The sequence below is a fragment of the Leiobunum rupestre genome, chromosome 1 (assembly GCF_980474605.1).
Source record: "Leiobunum rupestre chromosome 1, qqLeiRupe1.1.hap1, whole genome shotgun sequence".
NCBI lineage: Eukaryota > Metazoa > Arthropoda > Arachnida > Opiliones > Sclerosomatidae > Leiobunum > Leiobunum rupestre.
In genome coordinates this window covers 19,320,213-19,345,085 of record NC_143384.1, presented here as the reverse complement: position 1 = coordinate 19,345,085, position 24,873 = coordinate 19,320,213, and the positions used below count along the sequence as shown (strand labels likewise).

The following is a 24,873-nucleotide window of genomic DNA, read 5'->3' as shown; positions in this document are numbered from 1 at the left end:
TGTAACGTAGACACTCGTAAGTACGCCATAAAAGATTTTTCCATCATGAAAATTTGTTCGCGGGGTATGACGTCAATTGCTTCATTTCGAGCTGACGAATTACGAGTCATCAAAGTTTTAGGGCCCGGTGCAGAGACATTTTGAGATTCATGTTCATTTTAACCGGATTGCAATCTAGCGATTCAGATTGGGAAACGGAAGTGCCTTATGAGACTAAACGTATCACCGGTTGTCAATTTTTTTTCTTGGGTCTATGAAATCGGGAATAGGCGTTTCTATAAAATACGGGAGGTCACGTGACAATGTTTTGTCTACGTCACTTAGCCCTAGCTCTTGAAGGTAGAGTGCACGCGCTGCAGTCGCGAGACTCTTCCAAATCTGAAACCCGCGTGCACATCTCTCGTACAAGTAAAGCACTTAAATAACTGGCACTCGTGACGCGGATAATAACATTTTATACTTCTAATTTTTATTGTTTTATTTTATAGAAACACCTATTGATGGCTAGGCCAAGTTTTTTTTTTGTGCCGTTAAATTAGTTTAAGGGTAAAATTAGGTAACTACGCGAAGACTATGGTCTTTTGGTTGAAAAATTACTTTGGGTTGCTGGATGATTTTTGAGCCATGAGACTTGGTAACCATCACTACTTTTAGGAACACGAAATTCGTCGTGCCGGTGTAAAATTTGAGCTTTTTATCGAAAAAAAGTCGTTTTTCCGATTAATTTTACAAATTTATCAAAACATTAATCTGATAATACAGAAATATAAATTACTTGATCAAAAAGTTTTACGAATAATTTTGAGAGCTTTATCTATTGAATAAAAGTTAACCATCCCCGACCTCTAGCCTGAGTTTTACCAGTCAAATTTGTTTCATGATACGTTTCTAAAAGTACAAGGAATACTAAGCTTTTAAGTCCAATGATCAGGGCCTAATTTAAGGATTTCTCAGAACTACCCAAATGCGATTCTGCCGCCTACCCCACCCCCCAGAGGTCGCCACTAGCACAACGAGCAAATTTCATTATTATAGCCTTTTACAGCTTAGCTACCAGGCTGACTTACTAACTAGCTTTGTCTGGCTACACTTACTCGTTAGTTATCTTCGATAGCCCTGTAGCGAGAGTTGAACTTTGGTTAGTCAGAGTATTTTTATAATTTTTTTTAAAACAATAATTTAACTGTGAAAACTCAACTTTTTAACTACGCAAAATGACTTCCAAAATGAAAATGAACTACCCACTAAAATAGTGGTTAGCACTTTTGCCTCGCAGTAAGAGGAGCCGGGTTCTATTCCAGCTTGTGGCACTTTGTGAAAACTCTGAACTACTCCTTCCTCGTAGAGTTTACAAGTTATCTGTTGGCTCGCGTGGCATGAAGGGCTTGCCACCACCCTCCTACGCATCGTAACCCGGCCACCTGAATTAATGGCTTCAAAAGTCGCTAGATGACTTGGGCCTATAAGGTGGTGCCTTGGGTATTAGACTAGCTGATTATTATAATTATTATTATTATTATTATTATTATTATTATTATTATTATTATTATTATTATTATTATAATAATATTATTATTATTATTATTATTCTGTGTCCGAAACATACTCACTGAAACTATTTCGATTGAGATGTTATACAGAGACATACTTACGAGTGATTATGATATGAAAATCTGTGATATGTCGTGGTATGGTTAAATTATTTTCGAAAGTAACGAATTAAGTGTGTTATGGTTTAACTCGTTTCGTAGGTAACGAATCAAGTGTCGGAAATCAAATCTAGTATTTGTCGTCTAACAATTGTTCCGCCTCAAGGCGAAGACGACAGAACAATCGCGACGCAAGCGGTTAGGTGCGTATCTTCGTTAAATTAATTTAATCACGATTAAATCAAAATTAATTAACTTCCAGCATCGGAGATTGGCTAATTGGCGTAACGAAGAGATCTAGCTACCAAAATATTCACGTTCTGGCGCAGTTTCTGACGGGGCCAGACAGCTCTCCCGACGACATTCATTTTTATTACGTCGCGTCGAGGTATGTTTCCAACCTTTGACCTCTACCAGGGTTCGTACACGACCTGGGAAACCGGGAAAAGTCCGGGAATTTGAAAATGATTCCAAAAGGTCCAGGAAAAGTCCGGGAATTTGAAAATGATTCCAAAAGGTCCGGGAAAAGTCAAGGAATTAGAAATGATTCCATTAGGTCCGTGAAAAGTCAGGGAATTTGAAAGTGATTCCTAAAGGTCAGGGAAAAGTCAGGGAATTTGAAATGATTCCATAAGGTCAGGGACAAGTCAGGGAATTTGAAAGTGATTCCAAAAGGTCAGGGACAAGTCAGGGAATTTGAAAGTGATTCCAAAAGGTCAGGGAAAAGTCAGGGAATTTGAAAATGATTCCGAAAGTCCAGGGAAAAGTCAGGAAATTGGAAAATGATTCCCAAAGGTCAGGGAAAAGTCAAGGAATTCGAAATGATTCCATAAGGTCAGTGAAAAGGCAGGGAATTTGAAAGTGATTCCAAAAAGTCAGGGAAAAGTCAGGGAATTTGAAAATTATTCCCAAAGGTCAGGGAAAAGTCAGGGAATTTTAAAGTGATTCCATAAGGTCAGGGAAAAGTCAGGGAATTTTAAAGTGATTCCAAAAGGTCAGGAATAGTCCAGGAATTGGAAAATGGTCCAAAAAAGTAAGGGAATTTTAAAATGACCCCAAAAATATCAGGCGAATAAATTTTTGAAAGATGTATTCAAAATACATAATAAAAATGGTCAGGGAAAATTTGGCAATTTGGTCAGGGAAAACCTGGAAATGTCAGGGAATTTCATCCCGGAAATTTTGTACGAACCCTGCCTAATAAATAACGTGACCTTGATCTTCTTCTACTTGGTTTTAATGACAGTCGTACCCAAGCCTGCCCCTACGGCCGCAACACAACCGTCACCCTGCACTGCGACCCTTCCATGAAGGACCCTGGTCAAATTTTGATGCCCCAAAACTGCCCCGATGGAACTTGTGACGGTTGCAGTTTCCACTTTTTATGGAAAACTCAACGGGCCTGTCGTGTTTGTACTTCCGAGGACTACGAGGTTAGTTCAAATTGCACTTTTCAAATTGTTCCATTCGCTGAACTTGCCTTATTCATAAGTAGTGTTGTAAGTCGGAAAATTTTCCGTAAAATGACCGAGGCCTTTTTTCCGGAAAATTTTCCGTAATTGAAATAAAGCGGCATTTTCGCCTCATTTTTTCGAATCTAAAAGTAAAACTAAACCTCTAGACTAGTGTAAACTGTTTTTTAGTATGTTTACTAATATTTGACATTTTACATCGATAAAAAATTAAAAACCCTTAAAAAGTAATTTATGTTTCAATTTTTTATTTTTCCGATTTGCGGAAAATTTTCCAGGAAATTTTCTGGAAATTTTTCCGCATTTTATTTTTCCGGAAAATTAACAACACTATTCATAAGTAACCCAATCTACAAAAATATGTAAAAATTTTCCCAACTCTAACGTTTTTACGATAGTCTGTATCGCCAATGACCATATAAATAAATAAGTGCCAACAGCTTAGGTTAAGGAATAGCCAAAGCTTATGGAAAATTTAAACATTTTCCAACAGTAATAAATAACATTTTAAACAATTTTAAACTTAAATGGGTCTTAACTCGTATTTAAGACAATTATTTTTACCAACTAAGAGAGTGTTTAAGGTTGCCACGGGTTACGGGAAATAAGGAACACGTCAGCGAATTAAAATTAGATATAAAATGTCAGGGAAAGATCAGGGAAGTTTAAGAATTTGTAAACGTAATGAAATTAGAATTTGTTAAGTCAGGGAATACATAGTTTGCAGCTATGGTCTCCATGTAAACCGGAAGGGGAGATCAAAAATTCAAAACCATTACTAAATAGGCAGCCATTTTGTTGGTAATTCAACATTTTTTAAATTAATATCGTTATGGGCCCTGAACAAAACCAGATCTATAATATTTAAAAAAATAGCAAATTACGACAGGAAGAGGTTGGCAAAGTTTCTCAAATGAGGCCTTTGAAGAAATCCCTTTTACAATTAATTTCGTTATCGAATAAAAAGTCAATTTTCGCTCTCCCTTTCTAATCAAACTACTCGAACCATTTTTAACAAGACAGCTAACCATTTCAACCATTAAACTAAATTCTTAATCATTTGAAAGTAATTAAAATCCGTATAATTGAAACTTTCAACCCTCGCGTATTACTAAGAAATCAAAACCTGCAAAAGGCGGCTTTGTACGGTTCATTTATTGCTCAAATTACATATTTATTCTTGGTGCATATATCCATACTTGAAACTGCGTCATTGATGACGTAGCGATGCAAACTATGTATTTAATTTTACAATGAAAGGTTTCGTGCAGTTAATTTTTTTAAACGTTGTGTAAAATATAACCCTATACGTAAATATAAGTCGAATATATAAACTAAATAGGCCTTTCTATAAAGCTAGGAGCAACAAACACAAAGAGAACGCAGCTAGCCTTTAAACACGCAGTGTTGTGTACAAATTTCATTGGACGAGCGGGGAGAAGAAAATTTCCGAATTTTCCCCTTCCGACGGCAACAGGCGCTAAAGCGTCTAGCCAATGAAAAATGTACACAAGAAAATGCACGACTTTTGACGGGTTGCGTTCTACTTGTGTTCGGTGCTGTGTTGTTTGCTTCTATCTATAAAGTAACATAGGCGTTCTTGTTTTTATGTTGCTGATGCGTCACGGGTGACGTATCGATGACGTTTTAATAAGAAAAGCAAATTATAAAGTTTAAAATCGTAAAATTTTGCCCTTAGAAAGATCAGGGAAAATCTCCAATGGTTAGAGAAAATCAGGGCATTTGAATTTGAAATTATGGTGGCAACCCTGTTCTTATTTACGCAATCCCAATCAGGGTATTTGATTTGGAAAATATGGTTCCGTTTTACGTCATCTAGGAGCAACAAACACAGCACCCCACACAAGGAGAACGCAATCCGTCAAAAGTCATCTATTTTTTTTGTGTACAATTTTGATTGGCTAGACGCTTTAGTGCCTGCTGCCGTCGAAAGGGGAAATTGTCTTCCCCCCTTTCCGTAAAACGTGCAATGAAATCTGTACACAACACCGTGTTAGCGTGTTTAAAGGCCAACGGGGTCTCGATCGAGAAACGGTTTGAAAGAATTTTTGGATTGCCTCCAAAATTCGTCTGTTGCTGACGTCACCCAGATGAGATCCCATTGATAGGATCTCATCTCAGTGACATCACGATGTTCGTTAGCAACGAAGTTACCAACCTTAGCCCTTAGCAACCACAGCGTATCGAGGCAACCTTTTATAGCCTAAAATTTACTAACCTTGTTTAAAGGCTAGCTACGTTCTCCTAGTATTTGTTGCTCCTAGCTATCATGAACCGATGTGTGTCATACTTAAGGGTGTTACGTAACTGACGCAATGTGGTCTTTTTGTTGATCGTGGCAGATTGTGAAAGGCGAGTGCCAGAAAGGTCTCCAGACTCTGCACTACATTTCCTCTCATTCTTGCGTGGCTGGCAACGACTGGCAAATGAACAAGAAGCAGACGCAAGCTTGCACCGTGATCCCCTTCGAGCTGCAGACTGTCATCGCGTGTAGTGTCGCTCTAGGAGTCTTACTACTAGCGTTGCTTATGTATTGCTGGAAGAAAAATAGAAAGTTAGTCGCATTCTTACTCGTCTCCTCTATCCAAAAACCGTTCGTCCTTGATACGTTAGCTCTAATGAACGATCTTTAGTAAATGGCCATCTCGACCTTCAAAATGGTCATCTTGACCTTCAAAATGGTCGTCTCGAAAATATACCAAAATCTTAAAATAAAATAACTTTTATTAACATTACGATCTCGGCTTTGAGAATGATCATCTCGACCTACAAAAGGTTCATCTCGAAAATATACCAAAATCTTAAAATAAAATAACTTTTATTAACATTACGATATCGACCTTGAGAATGGTCATCTCGACCTTCAAAAAGGCGATCTAGACCTTGAGAATGGTCATCTCGACCTTCAAAAAGGCGATCTAGACCTTGAGAATGGTCATCTCGACCTTCAAAAAGGCGATCTAGACCTTGAGAATGGTCATCTCGACCTTCAAAAAGGTAATATAGATCTTGAGAATGGTAAACTCGACCTTTAAAAAGGCGATCTCGACCTTGAGGATGGTCATCTCGACCTTTAAAAAGGCGATCTCGACCCTAAGAATGTTCATCTCGACCTTCAAAAAGGCGATCTCGACCTTGAGAATGGTCATCTTGACCTTCAAAAAGGCGATCTCGACCTTGAGAATGGTCATCTTGACCTTCAAAAAGGCGATCTCGACCTTGACAATGGTCATCTTGACCTTCAAAAAGGCGATCTCGACCTTGAGAATGGTCATCTTGACCTTCAAAAAGGCGATCTTGACCTTGAGAATGTTCATCTCGACCTTCAAAGGGCGATCTCGATCTTTAGAATGTTCATCTCGACCTTCAAAAGGGCGATCTCGTCTTTAAGGATAATTATCTCGACCTTCAAAAAGGTGATCTCGACCTTGAGAATGGTCATCTCGACCTACATAAATACTATCTTTAGGATCGTTAACTTTGTCACCCCTCTCATAGCTCAAATTAGACTGAATTGTTTGTCAGAAAATCTTTAAGATGTAAGTTTTAATTGAATGAATGTCCTTGTCAGATTGGAGTACAAGTACATGAAACTAGTCCAATCGGGTTCTTCAAAGGAAGGAGAACTGCCCACGGCTGAAAGCTGTGCCATATATGACGACGACGATGATCAATATGACGCAGTGGTCACCACGGGTACCGGACGGTCAAGCCTGCTCTCCAAATTCCAAGGAAGCGGTCGAGGAAACAATGTAAACTTTGTTTAAGACATCCTATATTATTCGATTATAATTCTATCACTTCTTCTTCAAATAATATATTAAACCCAAAATATTATATAAAATTTCAATTTGCAGTCAAAATTAAAAAAAAAACACGTAGTTTGAGAAATTTAACTTCAAAATATTTAAAAGAAAATTTCCCCGCTTGTAAACAAATATAAACAAATAGTTTTGATAGTCCCTTTGCTCGTAAAGACCAAACAAAACCAATCTTTTCTCAAAATATCTTGTGACTTTTCTAGCTCTAAAAACAAATTTATCCGAAAAGCTCAAACTTGTAAATAACGCCCTGAGAATACTTATATTAAAAATTATATAAAATAGTTAAATGATTCAACAGATAGGCCAAATTATCATTTCTATTCAGTTTCAAGCTACACTAAGATTAAATTTAGTTTATTTTTTGCTTTTTTGTTTCAAACGGTTAATTTTTTCAGGATGACAATTCCGAACGGATCCATTTGACCAAAAACAGAAGTCAACTGTGAGTTTTTTAATTTTTTTTAATTATTATTTCTGATAAAAGAAAAAAAAGTGCCTCTTAGCCGATTGAAAAAAAAATGCTAAATTTTTATTTACTTAATAATAATAAACTAACACTTAACCATTAACGAGAGCAAACTAAAAAAAAAGCAAAACGCTTACATCCTTTGACCCGAAAGGAACCGAAAACCTCCGTTTTTGTTTTAGCTATGACATTTCGTTAACTTGAACGTTGCGACAAAAAATGGGTGACTTAAACCAAAATATATACTATTTTGCGCGTTGTTTAATCGCATTGAAATCGATTTTTTTATTATTATTCGTAATACGTATAAAAAAATGAATTCAATTCCTATCTAATGGAACGAGTGGAAAGTTGCGTTGGATTTGTATTTTTTGGAACTTTGCGCGACTTGAAAATTGATTGAACTCAAAAAGAATTTTTAATTTTAATTTTTCCATTTCTTCTCACAACTGTTTTTGAAATAACACACAATCGTGGTATCATTCCTTTCAATTTAACCCTAGTCCATCCATTCAACAACTTATCCATGAAAAAAAAAGTAGTTCCTACTTTGTGAATTTTTTCGGTTAATATTTCATTACTAAACTTTTATATTTAACATATATAAAGAAAAAAAATAACAAGCATCGCGCGTGAACCCTATTTTTAAAAGTTTTTCTCAAATTCTCATTGAAATGTTAACTAACAACCATTTCTGTTTTTTGGCATGATTATGTAAATTGTTTTCCAAAGCTATGTAACAATAAAAAAAACTAAAAATCCAAATGATTCAATTTTCTTTAACTTTAGATCAAATTTAAAATTAGGGAGGGGGGGATTGCCAAAACTGGATTTCTCTCTTTCTCGTCCCAGCAGAGGTAAAGCCCAAGCCTATTGCTTTGATAGGAAGGGGTTATTCTTTCAAATATTGAGGAATTTGGGTTTCCCCTTTTTCCCTCTTTTGCGAAGTCACGTGATTTCAGTGACCATCGAACGGGGTCCGTCAGTGATTAGGGCCTCGCGTTTCGTCAATCGTCATTTCGTTTTCGTCTCTTTTGGCCAGAATTTAACTAGATTTAATAGTTGATTTTTCAAAAGCCTTTTTCAAGGCTAATAAGCTATTGTACCTTAATTTTCCAAACAGCCTTTTTCAAGGCTAATAAGCTATTTGTAGCTTAATTTTCCAAACAGCCTTTTTCAAGGCTAATAAGCTATTTGTAGCTTAATTTTCCAAACAGCCTTTTTCAACGCTAATAAGCTATTGTAGCTTAATTTTCCAAACAGCCTTTTTCAAGGCTAATAAGCTATTTGTAGCTTAATTTTCCAAACAGCCTTTTTCAAGGCTAATAAGCTATTGTACCTTAATTTTCCAAACAGCCTTTTTCAAGGCTAATAAGCTATTTGTAGCTTAATTTTCCAAACAGCCTTTTTCAAGGCTAATAAGCTATTTGTAGCTTAATTTTCCAAACAGCCTTTTTCAAGGCTAATAAGCTATTTGTAGCTTAATTTTCCAAACAGCCTTTTTCAAGGCTAATAAGCTATTTGTAGCTTAATTTTCCAAACAGCCTTTTTCAAGGCTAATAAGCTATTTGTAGCTTAATTTTCCAAACAGCCTTTTTCAAGGCTAATAAGCTATTGTACCTTAATTTTCCAAACAGCCTTTTTCAAGGCTAATAAGCTATTTGTAGCTTAATTTTCCAAACAGCCTTTTTCAAGGCTAATAAGCTATTTGTAGCTTAATTTTCCAAACAGCCTTTTTCAAGGCTAATAAGCTATTGTAGCTTAATTTTCCAAACAGCCTTTTTCAAGGCTAATAAGCTATTGTAGCTTAATTTTCCAAACAGCCTTTTTCAAGGCTAATAAGCTATTGTAGCTTAATTTTCCAAACAGCCTTTTTCAAGGCTAATAAGCTATTGTAGCTTAATTTTCCAAACAGCCTTTTCAAGGCTAATAAGCTATTTGTAGCTTAATTTTCAAAACAGCCTTTTTCAAGGCAAATGTGCTATTTATAGCTGATTTTCCCACTGCCTTTTTGAAACCCGGCCACCTGAATTAATGGCTTCAAAAGTCGCTTGATGACTTAGGCCTAAGGTGGTGCCTTGGGTATTAGCCTAGCTGATTATTAACCTAATTAGCTATTATATTTACATATACTATAGCTCTGCTTTATCCAAACAGTCTTTTCGAGACTACTAAGCTATTACAAGCTTCGTTTAGAATAGGTTTTAAATTAAGTTTTAAAATATGAGCACCCGAAAGTTTTTATCTGGGGCCCAAAAACGCCAGAAGCGCAAGAGAGGAGATGGTGTTGTTAGTAGTCAGAAAGGCGCAATGGAACGTTTTTTGAAATCGTCAGGCAAGAGTCATAATGATAGTCCCGGGGAAAGCTTGGGAAATAAAGAGGGTTTAGAATTCGAAGGTGGTAATATTTCTGAGGTTCTTCCAAACGTCAGTTCTGCTTTAGACATTGCACTAAGTAATGAAGCCGAAATTATTAGAAACCCTACTATATCTGCCGATGTGCAAGATTTAACTAATTTAACAGAAGTGCGCTTACAATGGCAGATGGGTTCCCCGACCTAGTGAAATACTACAAAATTGTTTCTCGCATTCCTGTGGCAAATACAATCTCAGAAAGAAGTTTCAGTTCACTCAAAAGAATTGAAACACGTCTACGGACCACTATGGGAGAATTTAGGCTTTCAAATCTGACTACACTGTCGATAAATCGTGATTTGTCGAATTGTTTAAAAGAAAACCCAAAGTTGGTAGTCGACGAATTTGAAAAAAAAAACTAATCGAAGAGTGTCATTCCTTGATTAAAATGCCTTTAAAAAATTCAATGGGAAAATAGAAATCATGTCAAAATTTAAAACATTTAAATAAAAGAAATCCTTGAAACTCGGGAATTTTTTAAATAAACATTATAGATGGGGCCTCTAATTCAGGCTGGGCCTACGTGCATAAAATCCCTGGCGGGGCTACTACCCCCTGGAAGTACAAACGGGAAAAGTAAAGGGTCTAAAATGCTCATGTGACTCCCGACGTTCTGGTTCAAACTTCTAGTGCTCGGTTTCGCGTCTTTATGTTTGCTCGAAGACCTATTGGTACGAGCTATTTGTAAGTTTTTAAATTTCTTAAAATTTATTTAGGGTAAGCTTTTTATCCTTTATCATTATAGACTAATCTACTTATTCGCGTATTTTATCATCCTTTGCAATACAATCCATTGGTGGTTCCTTTTAACTTTTAACGTATACATTTATCTGGGCAGACATTCATCCCCCCTCACGTCGGTGGAAGCTAGGAGCAACAAACACCGCACCCCACACCAGGAGAACGCAGCTAGCCTTTAAACACGCTAACGCAGTGTTGTGTACAAATTTCATTGGACGCTGAACGTTTTACGGGCGGTGGGAAGACAATTTCCTTATTTTCCCCTTCCGACGGCAGCAGGCGCTAAAGCGTCTAACCAATGAAAATTGTACCCGACTTTTGACGGGTTGCGTTCACATGTGTGGGGTGCTGTGTTTTTGCTCCTAGATGGAAGACGGGAAATTTATTTTGATTAGTCAACAGCTTCCTCTATTGCGAATAAAGAAGCTCGTGACAAAACAAGGAAACCATAATGGGGTCGAATTATTATTGTAATAATTTAATCAAATGTATTTAATTTTATAACTTATAAAATAAACGAATATTTTCCGTAAATATTTATTTCAAATTATGGCTGTCTTTACTCGATGTAACTAACCTTGATGGCGGTCTGGTGCAATAACGATCCAAGACGGGGAATCGAAGGGTTCCGCCACCATGGAGCTTGTATAGAAGCTCCATGCCGCCACTTAAGAAAAAAGCTTACAAGATTATTCGGAATCAAGGAATCTTAGGAGTATTATCATTTATTCCATTTGATTCCGTGATTCCGCCTTGATTCCATGATTCCATTCTAATTATTTCGTAATCCAAATTGATTTTTCTGATTTCACTTTCGATTCCGTGGATTCCTTTAAAAATCGTTGATTCTGATTAAGGTTATTTCTTCTTTTATATTTAAAGGGAACAGGAAATGTAATATTTAGCATTTCAAGGGATCCGCAATACCTACGTTGCAGCATTTGAAATGATCAGTCTGATAATGATGTTTTGTAACCCTCCGCCAGCATCAGCGTTCACTGCGTACTCCCACTACACTCAACTTTTACCATTGTTTTGTAAATTAGGTTGCACATCCCTTTAAAATGATACTACCTAAAATAAAACCATCTCCACACCGACCTCGTTATGGATTTGTAAACAACGTAGCAAACCAAAGAAACAAATAGATTTTGATTCAAATCCCCCGTGATTCACCGGGAAAGATTCCATCACTGCATGGAGTTTAATTCCAGATGTGATTCCACGATTCTGGTATGATTACAGATTCTTGAGATGATTCAAGGATTCGAATTTGATACCCTGTAAGATTCCAAATCCAAAGATGATATTCTTTGATTCTGGAAAAATTTAAGGTTCCTGCCAAGATTCCTGTGATTAGGGACCCCGACCCTGAAAACCCCCGACATTTTCCTCCGACCCAGACCCCGACCCCGACTTCTTTTTGACCCCGTACGAACACTACCTGTGATTCGGCACGGCTTGAACTCGGTGTACTTTTGTACGTACTAAAGAAAGGGGACCGTTACTTACTGATGGCCTTTATCCCCATTGGAATTATAGCTTCCCCAGCGCCACCTTGATTGCGAAGAAGTAATAATAATTATTATTATTTTAAATGTAAGTATAATTTAACTATAACTAACGTAAAAACTTCTGTTTTAAAATATTATTTTCGTACTTTAAAAATTATACTTTAATTTTAAATAATTAAAATTTGAATTCAGATGGCGCTACTAACGGTCCTCTACTCCTAAAGGGCGAAAAATGTTTACCGCCAACAGGCCATGTGCTACTAAACATACGATGATACGAAATGGCTAAGCCTAGGTTAAATTAAGAAATATATGATTTAATATGCCTTCGCCTAATTTAATAAACAATATAAAAGCATGTAACATAATTATTTACCTCTACACTGCTATTTAACTTATCTTCAGAAACTAAAAATTTACGAGTCATGACTCCAAATGCCATAAAAATACAAAAAACTTTCTAAAAATTTTTTTCAATAATTCATCGATAGATGGCGCTTCGAACGCTATAATTACCCTTGGCCGCCATCTTCCAGAAACTAAATGTCTTTGTTGTGTGTATTGTAGCTTCTCACTGACACCGAGGCAAAAAGACAGGTGTCACTGCACTTTACGGCCTAGCATGACGTATTTCCCCCTCCCGGCGTCACCATCTCTTATCAGTCAATTCAAAAGAAAAAGTTTTTTCAAGGGGAAAATCTATAATCACGGACAGCGTTGCCAACCGTACTCTAATTATAGTACATTTCGATAAAATTAACTTTCGATTTTCTTCGTTTCCAATCTGTTATATTGCTCTCAGTAGGCTAAAAATGGAAATATCAAATCTTATTTTACAAACTAGTAACTAAAAATATTGAGGGTTATAATAGGCCCCGTTTCAAAATTTTAGAGGCCCCCAAAGTAGGCCTACACTTTTTCAACGTAGGCACGTGCCTACTTGTGCCTATTGCTGGCGGGGAGCATGCCAGGGGGGCCTGCTTTAAGAATTTCTAATCCGTGTATTGGCGCGAATCAAAAGTTTGGTTTTTATTGTCGCCGTCGGCCGTCGGGAGCGCCACCTCCGGACCTTAAAGTCGGCCACTTTATCGATATCAAAAACATGGTTTTCTATGGCTCGAAACTTGACCATGATGAGTACCTAGTACTGAAAGTTAATTAAATATCACATAATTAATTATTATAGTTATGTAATATTATTACTCGGGTGTGGGTTTAAATGAGCTTAAAACATTTAACTCTCTCCAAACTTTATTCTTATTCCAACAGTAAAAAAATATCATAACATCCCTTTTTATATTTCAAAACACAACTGCCGCATTTTTCAAAAACAAAAGAGCATGCGCTCAAAACTTAACCACGTTTTACATAAATCCACACGCGCCGATCTCCCTATAAAAATCAAACCTCCTCGTTAATAAAATTTCGATAACAAGCCAATTCGAATATAACAATAATATTTTACACATCTCTCCCCTAACGACAAAACACGTCCTCGTTAATAAAATTTCGATAACAAGCCAATTCGAATATAACAATAATATTTTACAGTTATTTTATGCTTTTATGTTAGATTTTAGATATGTTGTCTTGTAAAACCATTTTCGAGGCGGGAAATTCGAACGCTTGTAAATTAAAACTGAATGGTATTTGATTAACGTAAAAAGATATTTATTTCATTTTTCAAATATTATTTTAAGTTGTGATTCTAATTTTAAGCATTTACATACCAATATTTTTGTAGAAATTACCTAAAAATGTTGCGTTACCTATCACCCTTCTGTAAAAGACAAAACACCTGTAGTTTCCACGAGTTTCCTTCTGATGGGGCGTTGAGAGGCATGTGACTGGAAAATATCTCTACGGATAATTTTCAAATAAATGACAAATCCGATTCGAGCGTTGCATCTATAGAGCCACCAACACAGCACCCCACACAAGGAGAACGCAAACCGTCAAAAGTCGTACATTTTCTCGCGTACAATTTTCATTAGTTAGACGCTTAAGTGCCTGCTGCCGTCGGAAGGGGAAAATTCGGAAATTGTCTTCCCCCCTGCAGGGCCGTCTTTAACTTTCAGGCGCCCGTGGGCTAATTATATTAGGCGCCCTTTTATATATTTTTTATAGTATGTGTTAAAAGTGTTTTTAAGAAGAATGTACTGTTTTAATTTTTTACAACGACTTTAATTAATTTGAATACGTTTTATACTTAAAAAATTAAATTAAGGGCGAGACGGCGCCCCTCCGGGAAGACGCCCTAGGGCTTAGCCCTACCTAGCCCAATGGTAGAGAGGGGCCTGCCCCTGTCCGTAAAGGCTCGTCCAATGAAATTTGTACACAGCCCTGCGTTAGCGTATTTAGAGGTTAGCCGCGTTCTCCTTGTGTGTGTTGCTCCTAGGTTGCACGCAGTTTACACTTTTGTGAAACGGATTCCCGTCAAGGTAATGGAGCAAGCTGCATTTTGTGGCTTGTGTCTCGAGTCCATTTCCGCAACCTGCTCAAATTCACCACTTTTAGACTTAATTAAAACATGTGACAGAGGAGGCCTTAGTTTCCAAAATAAGGATTCAGTAACGGTTCTTTCTGTAATGTTGACCTTCTTTAAAAGTCGCTAGATGACTTGGGCCTAAGATGGTGCCAAGGGTATTAGCCTAGCTGATTCTCATTATTATTCCTTATTTACAAGAATCGCCAAGAATTAGCAAAAATACTGAAACTCACGTATTGCCGAATCTTTCTGTGTCCAATTTTTCAGTGATATCTCAATGTAACTCATGCCAAATTTATCAGTGACAAAATAATACCACCCACAGTTGATAACATTACTAGGACAGTTGCATTTGATAAATTAAAGGAACTAGTTTACAAACCTCAATCTGAAAATGTGAAGGGCTTTCATTTTCCGTATTTCAATTCAGTAAGGGTCCGAGATGCTTTCATCATACACCATTGATATTTCATTGTTTTCCTAGAATTTTCCAGGATTCTTTTATATATACCGTTCATATCTACCAGTATTCATTTCGTTCATTATCACTATTAATTATTAACTTTTACGTCAAATTATTGATATCGTTCCAAATAAAGTTTTAATTATATTTTGGTCATATATTTGTCACCAATGATTTTAGTTATAAAAACTAAATATACAAAAGTATTTCTTAGCTCATACTTTCACCAGAATTCCTCAAAATGACCACCTTCAGTCAACGTTTCCCACCGAATTAACGCGTCCCCCTTTCACCCGCATACATTGGAGTATACTCGGAAACCCGTTAGGCTTTATAACTTGAGTAAATTAACTGACACGGAAATCGGAAATAGCTATAATTATAAGCCTTGGTGCCAGTTTTTCTCGCGACGCGAAATGTTTGAAAAATGCTTTTACTCGGCCTGCCTTCCAAAATGGAACCACCCATTCTCAAAACCCTTTGCCTAAGCTGAAATATAACTATTATCTGTTCCTCGTGATTAACAATTATTTGAAACCCTCTTATAAGCCTTTGGCGCTTCTGTTTTTGTCAGCAGATAGAGTCACCAAGTTTGAATTTATATTGAAATTTGTAATTTATTTAATTTTTATCGCGAAATTTTAAAACAAAATAAGGTTTAATTTTTAGCTATACTTAGTTTGGCGACTAGATTTTTCATATCGTCAATAATCTTCAAGAAGACTTCGTCTATCTTGTGAACATTCGCCACCCGTTTGGCTCTCTCTGGGTTGGAAATGTGCGACAGGAATTTGTCGAAGACCAGCTTCTTTTGCCAAGCCTCTCGGCACAACAGCAATACGGGCTCGTCACTCGCTCCGTCGCCTCGGTCGCCCGTCATAAGGGACATGGCCAAGTCCTTTAACTCTAGGACGGTCCCGAAGTAGACGTTGACGTTTCGTTTCAGTTCCTTCTCGTAGAAGGACCGGAGATAACGGTCCGTTTCGATTCGCAAGCGTTCTTCGCATTTCTTCATTTCGCGACTCGCCAAGACTCGGCTGAAACCAGCCCTTAGGGCTTCTCTTTCCAGGTCCAAGACGTTTCCCTTTTGGGCCACGGCGTCCGCTCTCCTCAGAGTTTCGATCATCAAGTCCCTCGTCTTGTCCAAAACGGCTTCCACGATGGTCAAAATTCCGTCGACGCTGGGGCGGTACCACTTCTTGAAAACCTGATAAAAGACGTAAACCAGTAAACCTCGGCTTCTAATCTTCGTAGTAATAGATTAACTCACCCTTCTGAAGTATTTGGACGTTTTAGCCCTCGTCTCGACCACGAAGCCCGTCAGTTCCTGGTGTAAGTACATGTAGTCCAGATGGATTTTGGACTCCAAGATGGCCCGTTTTTCCTTAGTGGGAACCTCCTTATCCACCTCGTTCCAAATTTTTTTAGCTTCGTTCAGAATCGTGTCTGTCGTGTCCATAACGGGAGGCGATGGCTTCGTCGTCACCGTTCCATCCAACTTCGCGGCTTCTTTGCCTGGCTTAGTTTTTTTCCCGGGCGTCTTCGCTTCTTTCTTGGCGCTTTCGGGCCGTTTCTTCTCCGCCGGCTTCTTTTTGGGAAGTGTCTTCGGCTTTCTAATACGCGATTTCTCCTTCAATTTCGAGCCAAGTCCTTTCACCAGTTGTTTGACCTGAAAGGTTTCAGACTTCGGTGGTTCGAACGTGGTATTCGAACGTACGGCTATGTTGATCTTACCCGTTGAAGTTTCCCAGACACTCTTCGTAACATGTCCAGAAACGGTGCGCTGGGCTGGATATTATCCTGGATGGGTTGGCCGCTGGTGTTAATCGCCTTTTCGCTTTGTAACAGTCGCGCGATTTTGCGCGTGTGTCCGTACATCTCGGTCGCCCGTTCGAAGAAGTCTTCAAAGTCCGCGCCTCGGTTTTCCAATAGCAGATGCTCCTCGAAGAAACCTTGGCATTTCGTAAAGTACTCGACAATCTTCGTGTGCTCTACACCGGGGACTCTCTTCGCGTAGGCCAACATCTAGATGAAAGATATTACCAACGTTAATTACGAAGATTTTTCATATTGCTCTCAACATTGTCATTACCCTGCAACGTTTGAACTCGTCCTTCGATTTTAAACATTCCAACTCGATGAAGGTCGAGATGACTTCGTTCACCGTGTCCCTCAATTCTTCGGCGTTTTTGTCCGCTTGTCTCATTTGTTGGTTCGCCGCTTCCGTAAGTTTTTTGCCTGCCTCCACTCGCTTCAGCGTTGTCTTCACTCTGTCGGCGTTTGCCTGGACTCCCACTTTCGCGTTTCGCACAATGTCCATAGCCTCACCATTGTAAGGAATGTCCCGACCGTAATCTTGCAGAGCCTTAAAATGAGGAGTTTTGTCAAAGATTTTACTTCCGACACTTTGGGAAATATCGTGGACCACCCGAATCCGTGGATTTTTACTTTTTCAAAATCTTCGAAACGTTTCTCTTGTTCGTCCGCGAACTCCCGTATCAATTTCGTCGTTCTTCCGATTTGTTTCTTTTGAAAAGGCACCCCGAGGTCCATCTTGTAATAGTCCTCTGGTGGCTCCTCGTCTTCAATTGCTGCGTCTCTTTTGGGTGGACCGTGTCTTCTCTTGGTTGGCTCTATTGTTAATAAAGAAAAGACAATAAAGATGATTCGCCGTCTAATTAGGATTAAACGTACCAGTAGCAATTTGCCGGCCAGCCGGTCGTCTAGGTTTCGTCGCGTCGGGAGTTTCTGTAAATAGCTTCTCGTATTCCTGGGACTTGGGTCGCGGTTGTCGGTATAGTCTGTCGACCATTCTCTCTTCCCAGCTAAATAGATCCTTGGGATCTTTAGATTTCTTCTTTAGCGGTTTCAAAAAATCCGGCAAGAAGCTTCCGAAGGATTCGGTGGAAGGAATCGGTATTCGTCTAACAGTGGTCACAGACTTCTCCTTGCGGGCTTTTTTGGCAGTGGATACTCCGGCCGAGGGGGCTCTTACGCCTGATTTCTGGGCCAATTTAGGCGTGGACTTAGGCCGACTCACGGCTCCACCAGAAAACGCCTTTTTCATTGTTGACTTTTCTTTGTGTCTTCTTTGGACTGCCGGTTTCGTCGCTTCCTTGGTCGCTTTTTCTTTCGTTTTCTGCGAAACGCGAAAGCCGTTCAGTTTATTTCGTTTGTAAAATGGCGACGAGATATTCTTACTTTGGGCTTGAAGGCTTCCAAAAAGTGTTTATCCGAGTCCACAAACTTCGTATCTGTCGATTTCTTCGTAAGAGGTTGTCCAGTTTGGGACTCCAAATCCCTCCTTACGCGAGCTAGTCGTTCGTAGTTTGAGTTGGCTTCATCGAAGAATTCTTCGAGAGACAGGCCATCTTCCTCCAGATTCACTTCTTCAACGAAGAACGTCTGGCAACCTTCGAGAATTTTCAAACTTTCCTTCATCTTCGTGGAATCCGTGCTTTTCAAGTAGGCGCAAACCTGCGGCGAAAAAGAGCTGAATCAAATTCACTTCCCTGATATTTCGTCAGAGACAACACTCGTACGTGGCTGTTCCGAATGTACTGAATCGCTTGACGACATTCCATCGCTTTCCCGATGTTAACTCGCGAAACTAGAAACCGTGTGATGTCTCGCATTTGGTCGCCGCCGGCCATAGCGTCAGTCAGGATGTCCTCGATTCCCTTCGGGCTCATTTCTGAGTCTTCGAGCTTCTCTAAGCATTCGATGACGTAGTCCATTAGTTCGTGGAATCTCTCGCTCATTCCTCGACTGACTTTTAAGGCTGGGACGTAATGTGGGCAGCCCTGATTCTTCCGGTGCTTTTCTATCGCCTGTTGAAGACAAATCGACGGTAATAGTTTATTAGTTATGATAGAAAAACTACCAAGTTGTTTCGCACGAGTGGGTCAGTTCCCTATCTTCCGTCTGTTAAATTTTTACTTTTCTAGAACGAAAACGAATTTTTGGTGCACTTCGGACTGAACATGTTAGTTCTAATACGTGACCTCAATTTCACGTCACTCCACGCGTAATTACTTTACGAATAACTGACACACTTATTGAAAGTAAATATAGGCTGATGGTTGTTCGCACCCTGGTAATAGCTCCAAACGTTTCCAGATAAGTCGTGACTTGACTGATTTGAAGTTCAGCAACCATCTTCGTGGCTTCGTCGAAATCGGCAAAATCTTTCATTTTATCTTTCAAATGATTGAGTTTTTCCAAATGATCGTCTGCCTCGTCCGATTCATCGCTGCCGTCGTCGGGTTCCGGGGCATCGGGAGCCGCCGACAGTTTCATCGCTAAGGAAGACTTTTACAATCACCTTTTTTTGAAAAAAAAAATGCGCTGGCTTAACTGAACATACCTTTCGCTTCCGCGGGTGGTTTCTTACGACGCGTCTCTTTGGCGGAGACTGGCCGGCCGAATGCCAGTTGCGGCTCTGGAGGTTTCCGACGACTCGCCACTGACTTCTCGATTGATTTCTTTTGACGTTCGGTGACCCTCTTAAGTCGTTCCTTATCCATCGGCGCTCTTTGTACTTTGCGTCGTTCGGACTCGCTTTCCTCCGCCCGAGATTGGTCCCGTTTGGATCTTTCTCTGGCAGTGACCGCTTTTTGGAAGGCGGCGTGTCTTCTCTTCTGGATCGATTGCGCGTCCACTTTCGTGTCCTTTTTTCCGGGTTTCTTTGCCGGCGCGGTCTTTTCGACGGCCTTTTGTCTCTTACTGATGGACTTTTCGTAAGCTTCGCTGGCCCTCTTCCGCAACCGCGCCCAATTAGGCTTCGTCGTGGCTGTCTTTTTGGTCGTTTCGGCGACGGAATTATCTTTCGAACGCGTCTTTGATTTGTAGAACGCGTCTTCGGCCCGTTTTTGTCTATTGGTGACGGTGTCCCTGGCTTCCTTGGCTGATTTTCCCCGCCCCGAGGTGGCTTTCGGAATGGAGCTCTGGACCGTCACGTCCGATTTCTTTCGCTGGATTCTGGGAAGCTTCTTCTCCGTTGGTGCGCGGCTGGCGGCTCTGCTTCTGCGACTGATTGATTTCTGGTAGGCCTCGGCTTCTCGTCCCGTCAGCTTAGTCACGTCGGATGTTTTTCCTCCCAATCTCTTCTCTTTCTTACCACTTTTATCAGACCTCTCACGTTTAGAAACTTCCTTGTCTGGTTCACGACTGAACTTTTTTCTTAACATGCTGATCGACTTATCGTAAGCTTTGGCCGCTCTTTCCTTGACACTGGCGGGTAGGGGTTTCTTCGCGGCTTGTTTCTTGACCGGTTTAGGAACTTCTTTGCCCTTTTTCAATTTATAGAAACTTTTCAACGAGTCCGCTTGTCTCTTGGCGACGGAATCTTTTCTGTCCGGGGCCATGGCGGATTTAGAAGCGTCCCTCTTCGGGATGGAGCTTTTAACTCCTTGAAATCGCTCGCTTTTCTTGAGCATCGGTTTTCCAACGGCTTCTCGGCTGGCGGTTCCTCTCCTCAACATCGCGATGGACTTATCTCTCGCTTCCTTTTCGCGTTTCCTTATTCGTTCCCAGTTGGCCGGAAGTGTCTTTGACGACTTGAGACGCGAAGGTTTCGGGGTCGGTTTGCCTTTTTTTAGAATGAGAAATTTTTCCTCCGCTTCTTTCTGTCTTTTGAGGACGGATCTGGATTGAGGCGGCACCTTCCCCGCTGATCGTTCCGATTTTTGGATTGAGCTCTTGGCATCTTTGTATTTCTTCGTTCGGAGGCGCTCGCTCTTCGTGTCTGGCGGCTGTCGAGTTCCGGCTCCCTTTTTCATCAAGGATATCTTTCGTTCGATCGCCTCCCGCTTTCTACGTTCGAACTTTTCCGCGTCAATCGGTTTCCTACTGACCATTTTAGCGGGTTGAGGCGCCGTCTTTGGCGCTTTCAGTTTCAAGAAGCGCTCTTCCGCTTGGCGTTGTCGCTGAGAAACTGCCTCTGTTGGTCTTGCCGGTCTGGCGCTTCTGTCCCTTTTAAGTAAGGAGGTTTGGACCTCACCCTTAGATCGTTTTCTTCTCGGGAGTTTTTTTGTCAGTTCCGGCTGACGGCTGGCTAAGCCCTTCTTCTTCAAAGATATGGACCTTTCGTACGCTTGCTTTTCTCGCTGACTCGGCTTTTTCGGTTTCGACGGAAATTTTATTTTTGGTGTTGAGTGCTTTGGAAGTTCTTTAGGCTTTTTCAATTCAAAGAATCTCTTCAAAGAAGCCGCTTGTCTCTTGGCGACGGACTCGTCTTGATCTTCCACGGACCTCATAGTTCTCGCTTTGCTCTTGGACGCGCTTCCGCTCTTAGACGCGCTTCCGCTCTTGTACGCGCTTCCGCTTTTGGACGCGCTTCCGCTTTTGGACGCGCTTCCGCTCTTGGACGAGCTTCCGCTCAACCTTGGAACCGCTTTACCGTGTCTTTTCGATGGCTTCTTTTCTTGTTTGTTTTTCTTTTGCGAAGAACTAATATTGGCAATGGACTTTTCGAAGGCTTTGTCCATCCTCTCTTTGGCCCTGGCAGACAATGGTGCCGGACCTCTACTTTTTGACTGAGAAAAGATTTAATATTAATTTCTAGCCGTTTTCCAACAACCAACATTATTTACTCGATCATCCGCGTGTGATTCGGAAGTTCTATGAGTTCTGGATTCTTTTCTTCTTTTCGATTTTGCGGACTTTCTGCCAGTAGATCTCTCGTCGTCTTTGTCTATGTAGAACTTGAGGTTAGGGAAATCTCTTAAAATACTCCAATTCGTAAGCGTACCTGTTAATCGCGAAGTGATCGTTTTGTAAGGCCTGAAGAATCGACTGGAATTACAGGATTCTTTAGCACTCGACACCGACTTCAGGCTGCGTGGCTTGAAAACGTTGGTGGCCCTTCTTCTCGAGCTCTTTTCCAGAAACTTTTTGATGGATGCTTGTTTGACTTCTTCGAGACGGGATGGATCGATGCTCTTCCTACTAGGCAAACTTTTATCCGGAGCTGGTAAGGCTGGGAGTCTTTTGGAACGCCCCGATCTAGATGGACGCCCTCCAGTCGGTACCACTGCTAAACGCGGAATTACCGGCTCTCGCGATTGTCTTCTGATCCACCTCGGTTGTCTGGAGGTTTCATCTAAATTTAACGATGTTATCGTTTCAAAATCCTCGTTTTCTTAAACATAAATCCAGTTCTCAAGCTAAATAGAAAACCTTGTCTCTTTATGATGGCCGATCTGATCCGAGTGGCGTGTTTCAGATGCGATCTGGCGCCTCTTTTGGCTCGCCTCGCGACGTTCTTCGTGAACTCTTTGATGGACTCCTGGGCTGCCGTTTGATCTTGGCTCATTGCCAAGATGTCAACCACGCCTTTTTTCAAGAACTCCGTGGTGGCCGGGTCCAGTACGGTGATCTTCTCCAGCTCCGTGGTGACTTTGGTCTGGATGAGTGGTTGACCTTCTATCATAGCTCTGATCATCTCCTCCGTTTTTCTTTCGTGGATTTCCGTTTCACCTCGGCCATCCAAGGTCTTAATCACGGCAATCTTCACTTCCGACGTAGGTTTCTTTCGACGGGCTCCGTTGATTCTCTCCAACGGAGGAAAACCTGCGTTTCACAGCAATTGGATGGCGAGGAATTCTTTTTGGGGGTAAGAGAATGTACTTACCGCCGTCAATTGTCCTGTATATGGCATTGCTGGTTTGAGGCTGATTTTCCCGTTTTACGGGCTTGGACAATCGCTGCAGTTGATCCTGTCGTCGTTGAGAATTAGCGCTCTTTCGCTCGTCGGGTGGTGGCTGGTCATCGCTGGAAGTGTCGGACATTTGCGGAGGAAATTGAGAAAAACTAACGTTTCTTCTTAGAACGAAGATAACATTCGACCCTATGGGTCTAAAATTATTTTTCTTTAAAAATACGTAATTTTTAATACGAAAATAAGTACCTTTTGTTTACCAAAATTAAAACGACGCCGTTAGACCCAAACTACTTTTGAAAATGAAAACTTGATATCGAAACGCGCGCACGAGCCTTTCGTCGTTTTCCAGAATTTAAATTTCACGCGCGCGCCATTCACGTCTTAGAAACGTATAACAATCTTATTGGCTACGGATTACATCATACTCAGAGATCTTATATAAGCTGCGCTAAGGGAGATATGAAAGTATATGCCTCGCCAATGGTATAAATCCGTACAGTGTCTACCCCCGTTTTTTCCCTACTCTACGCTAGCGCATCCGTGACAGCTAGGAGCAACAAACACAAGAAGTTTTACGGGCAGGGGGGAAGATAATTTCCATATTTTCCCCTTCCGACGGCAGCAGGCGCTAAGCGTCTAACCAATGAAAACTGTACGCGAGAAAATGAATGACTTTTGACGGGTTGCGTTCTCCTTGTGTGGGGTGCTGTGCTTGTTACTCCAACTTGGTAGAGAGTAAAAACATTTATTTTACACAAACAAATTATGAGAAAAGTGGATGCTTTACGGAGTAATTTACCATTTTAATCTTTATACGAATTGTTTTACAAATTACAGTATCAAGAAAAAGCTATCGAAGTAAATTTTAAAAACCACTTTAGTGAAAGAGTACTTTGCAGGTTAAATAACAGGAACTTATAACCCAAGTAAATCGTTTTAAATTTTATTATATTTTTTTGTACTTTATAGCCTAGGTTTTCTTCTGCCTGTCACCCTTTAAATTGACTTTCCTTCCAAACAAATACCCTGGTGGTAGTCCAACGTGTTCTGCAGTTCGCCTACCACCAGGGTATTTGTTTGGAAGGAAAGTAAATTGAAAGGGTGACCAGCAGAAGAAACCCTAGGCCTTTAAACTTAAGTTAAACAGGAACATACAATCTGTGAACATCAAAGCTAGCTTAGTCATTCACTTTTAGTGCTTTCCTATGTTTTAGATTTAGAAATGAAATGGATTCCAGGAATTTCCAGTGAATTTCATTAAATTCAGACTTTCACGCAACGTTAATTCAGACTCTCAGCGAATTCTCACATAACGTTAATTCAGACTCTCAGCGAACTCTCACGCAATGTTAAGTCAGACTCTCAGCGAACTCTCACGCAACGTTAATTCAGACCCTCAGGGAACTCTCACGCAATGTTAAGTCAGACTATCAGCGAACTCTCACACAACGTTAATTTAGACCCTCAGGGAACTCTCACGCAATGTTAAGTCAGACTCTCAGCGAACTCTCACGCAACGTTAATTCAGACTCTCAGCGAACTCTCACGCAACGTTAATACAGACTCTCAGCGAACTCTCACGCAACGTTAAGAAAACTCCTTCTCTACCTGTCCTTCTACTTTATTTTACAAAAACATGTACACTCACATGCATATACATGTACATATACACACATATATATACGTAAATAAACGAATCTCAGCAAACCTTTCGCGGCTTCTAAAATTACTCTCCCATAGCATTGTTATATATTACTAAGCATTTCCGTCCAGTATCACCTATCAAATCTCACAGACATCTCTCACATAACGTTAATTCAGACTCTCAGCGAACTCTCAGGCAATGTTAAGTCAGACTCTCAGCGAACTCTCACGCAACGTTAATTCAGACCCTCAGGGAACTCTCACGCAATGTTAAGTCAGACTATCAGCGAACTCTCACGCAACGTTAATTTAGACCCTCAGGGAACTCTCACGCAATGTTAAGTCAGACTCTCAGCGAACTCTCACGCAACGTTAATTCAGACCCTCAGGGAACTCTCACGCAATGTTAAGTCAGACTATCAGCGAACTCTCACACAACGTTAATTTAGACTCTCAGCGAACTCTCACGCAATGTTAAGTCAGACTCTCAGCGAACTCTCACGCAACGTTAAT

General features: G+C 40.2%; 2 protein-coding genes across 4 annotated transcripts in view; one reads left to right on the top strand and one right to left on the bottom strand.

The window, feature by feature from the left end:
• LOC149961264 (endosome/lysosome-associated apoptosis and autophagy regulator family member 2-like) overlaps window positions 1–8,197 on the top strand; it is a 42,072-nt gene extending 33,875 nt beyond the window's left edge. Inside the window, exons 12-17 of the mRNA XM_090176382.1 lie at window positions 1,752–1,852; window positions 1,912–2,037; window positions 2,896–3,082; window positions 5,485–5,696; window positions 6,714–6,894; window positions 7,362–8,197. Coding sequence (XP_090032508.1) covers window positions 1,752–1,852; window positions 1,912–2,037; window positions 2,896–3,082; window positions 5,485–5,696; window positions 6,714–6,894; window positions 7,362–7,412 — 858 coding nt within the window. The 3' untranslated portion in view covers window positions 7,413–8,197. The remainder of the gene's footprint in view (window positions 1–1,751; window positions 1,853–1,911; window positions 2,038–2,895; window positions 3,083–5,484; window positions 5,697–6,713; window positions 6,895–7,361) is intronic.
• A 7,447-nt stretch (window positions 8,198–15,644) lies between these two features.
• On the bottom strand, window positions 15,645–23,058 carry LOC149961263 (uncharacterized). 3 transcript variants are annotated; one of them, XM_090176370.1, is made up of 15 exons: window positions 22,974–23,058; window positions 22,687–22,910; window positions 22,233–22,625; window positions 21,805–22,155; window positions 21,647–21,747; window positions 19,420–21,589; window positions 19,146–19,354; window positions 18,596–18,883; window positions 18,255–18,530; window positions 17,748–18,192; window positions 17,502–17,686; window positions 17,146–17,418; window positions 16,788–17,078; window positions 16,324–16,722; window positions 15,645–16,260 (listed from the first exon to the last, which is right to left on the bottom strand). In XM_090176370.1, the coding sequence occupies exons 2-15, from the start codon at window positions 22,841–22,843 to the stop codon at window positions 15,712–15,714; spliced, it is 6,087 nt and encodes a 2,028-aa protein (XP_090032496.1). In that variant the 5' UTR covers window positions 22,844–22,910; window positions 22,974–23,058; the 3' UTR covers window positions 15,645–15,711. The 3 variants fall into 3 exon arrangements, with proteins under 3 accessions (XP_090032496.1, XP_090032501.1, XP_090032492.1); XM_090176375.1 differs by having other exon boundaries at window positions 22,687–22,902; window positions 22,963–23,035; XM_090176366.1 differs by having other exon boundaries at window positions 22,963–23,032.
• Between the last annotated feature and the right edge of the window lie 1,815 nt (window positions 23,059–24,873).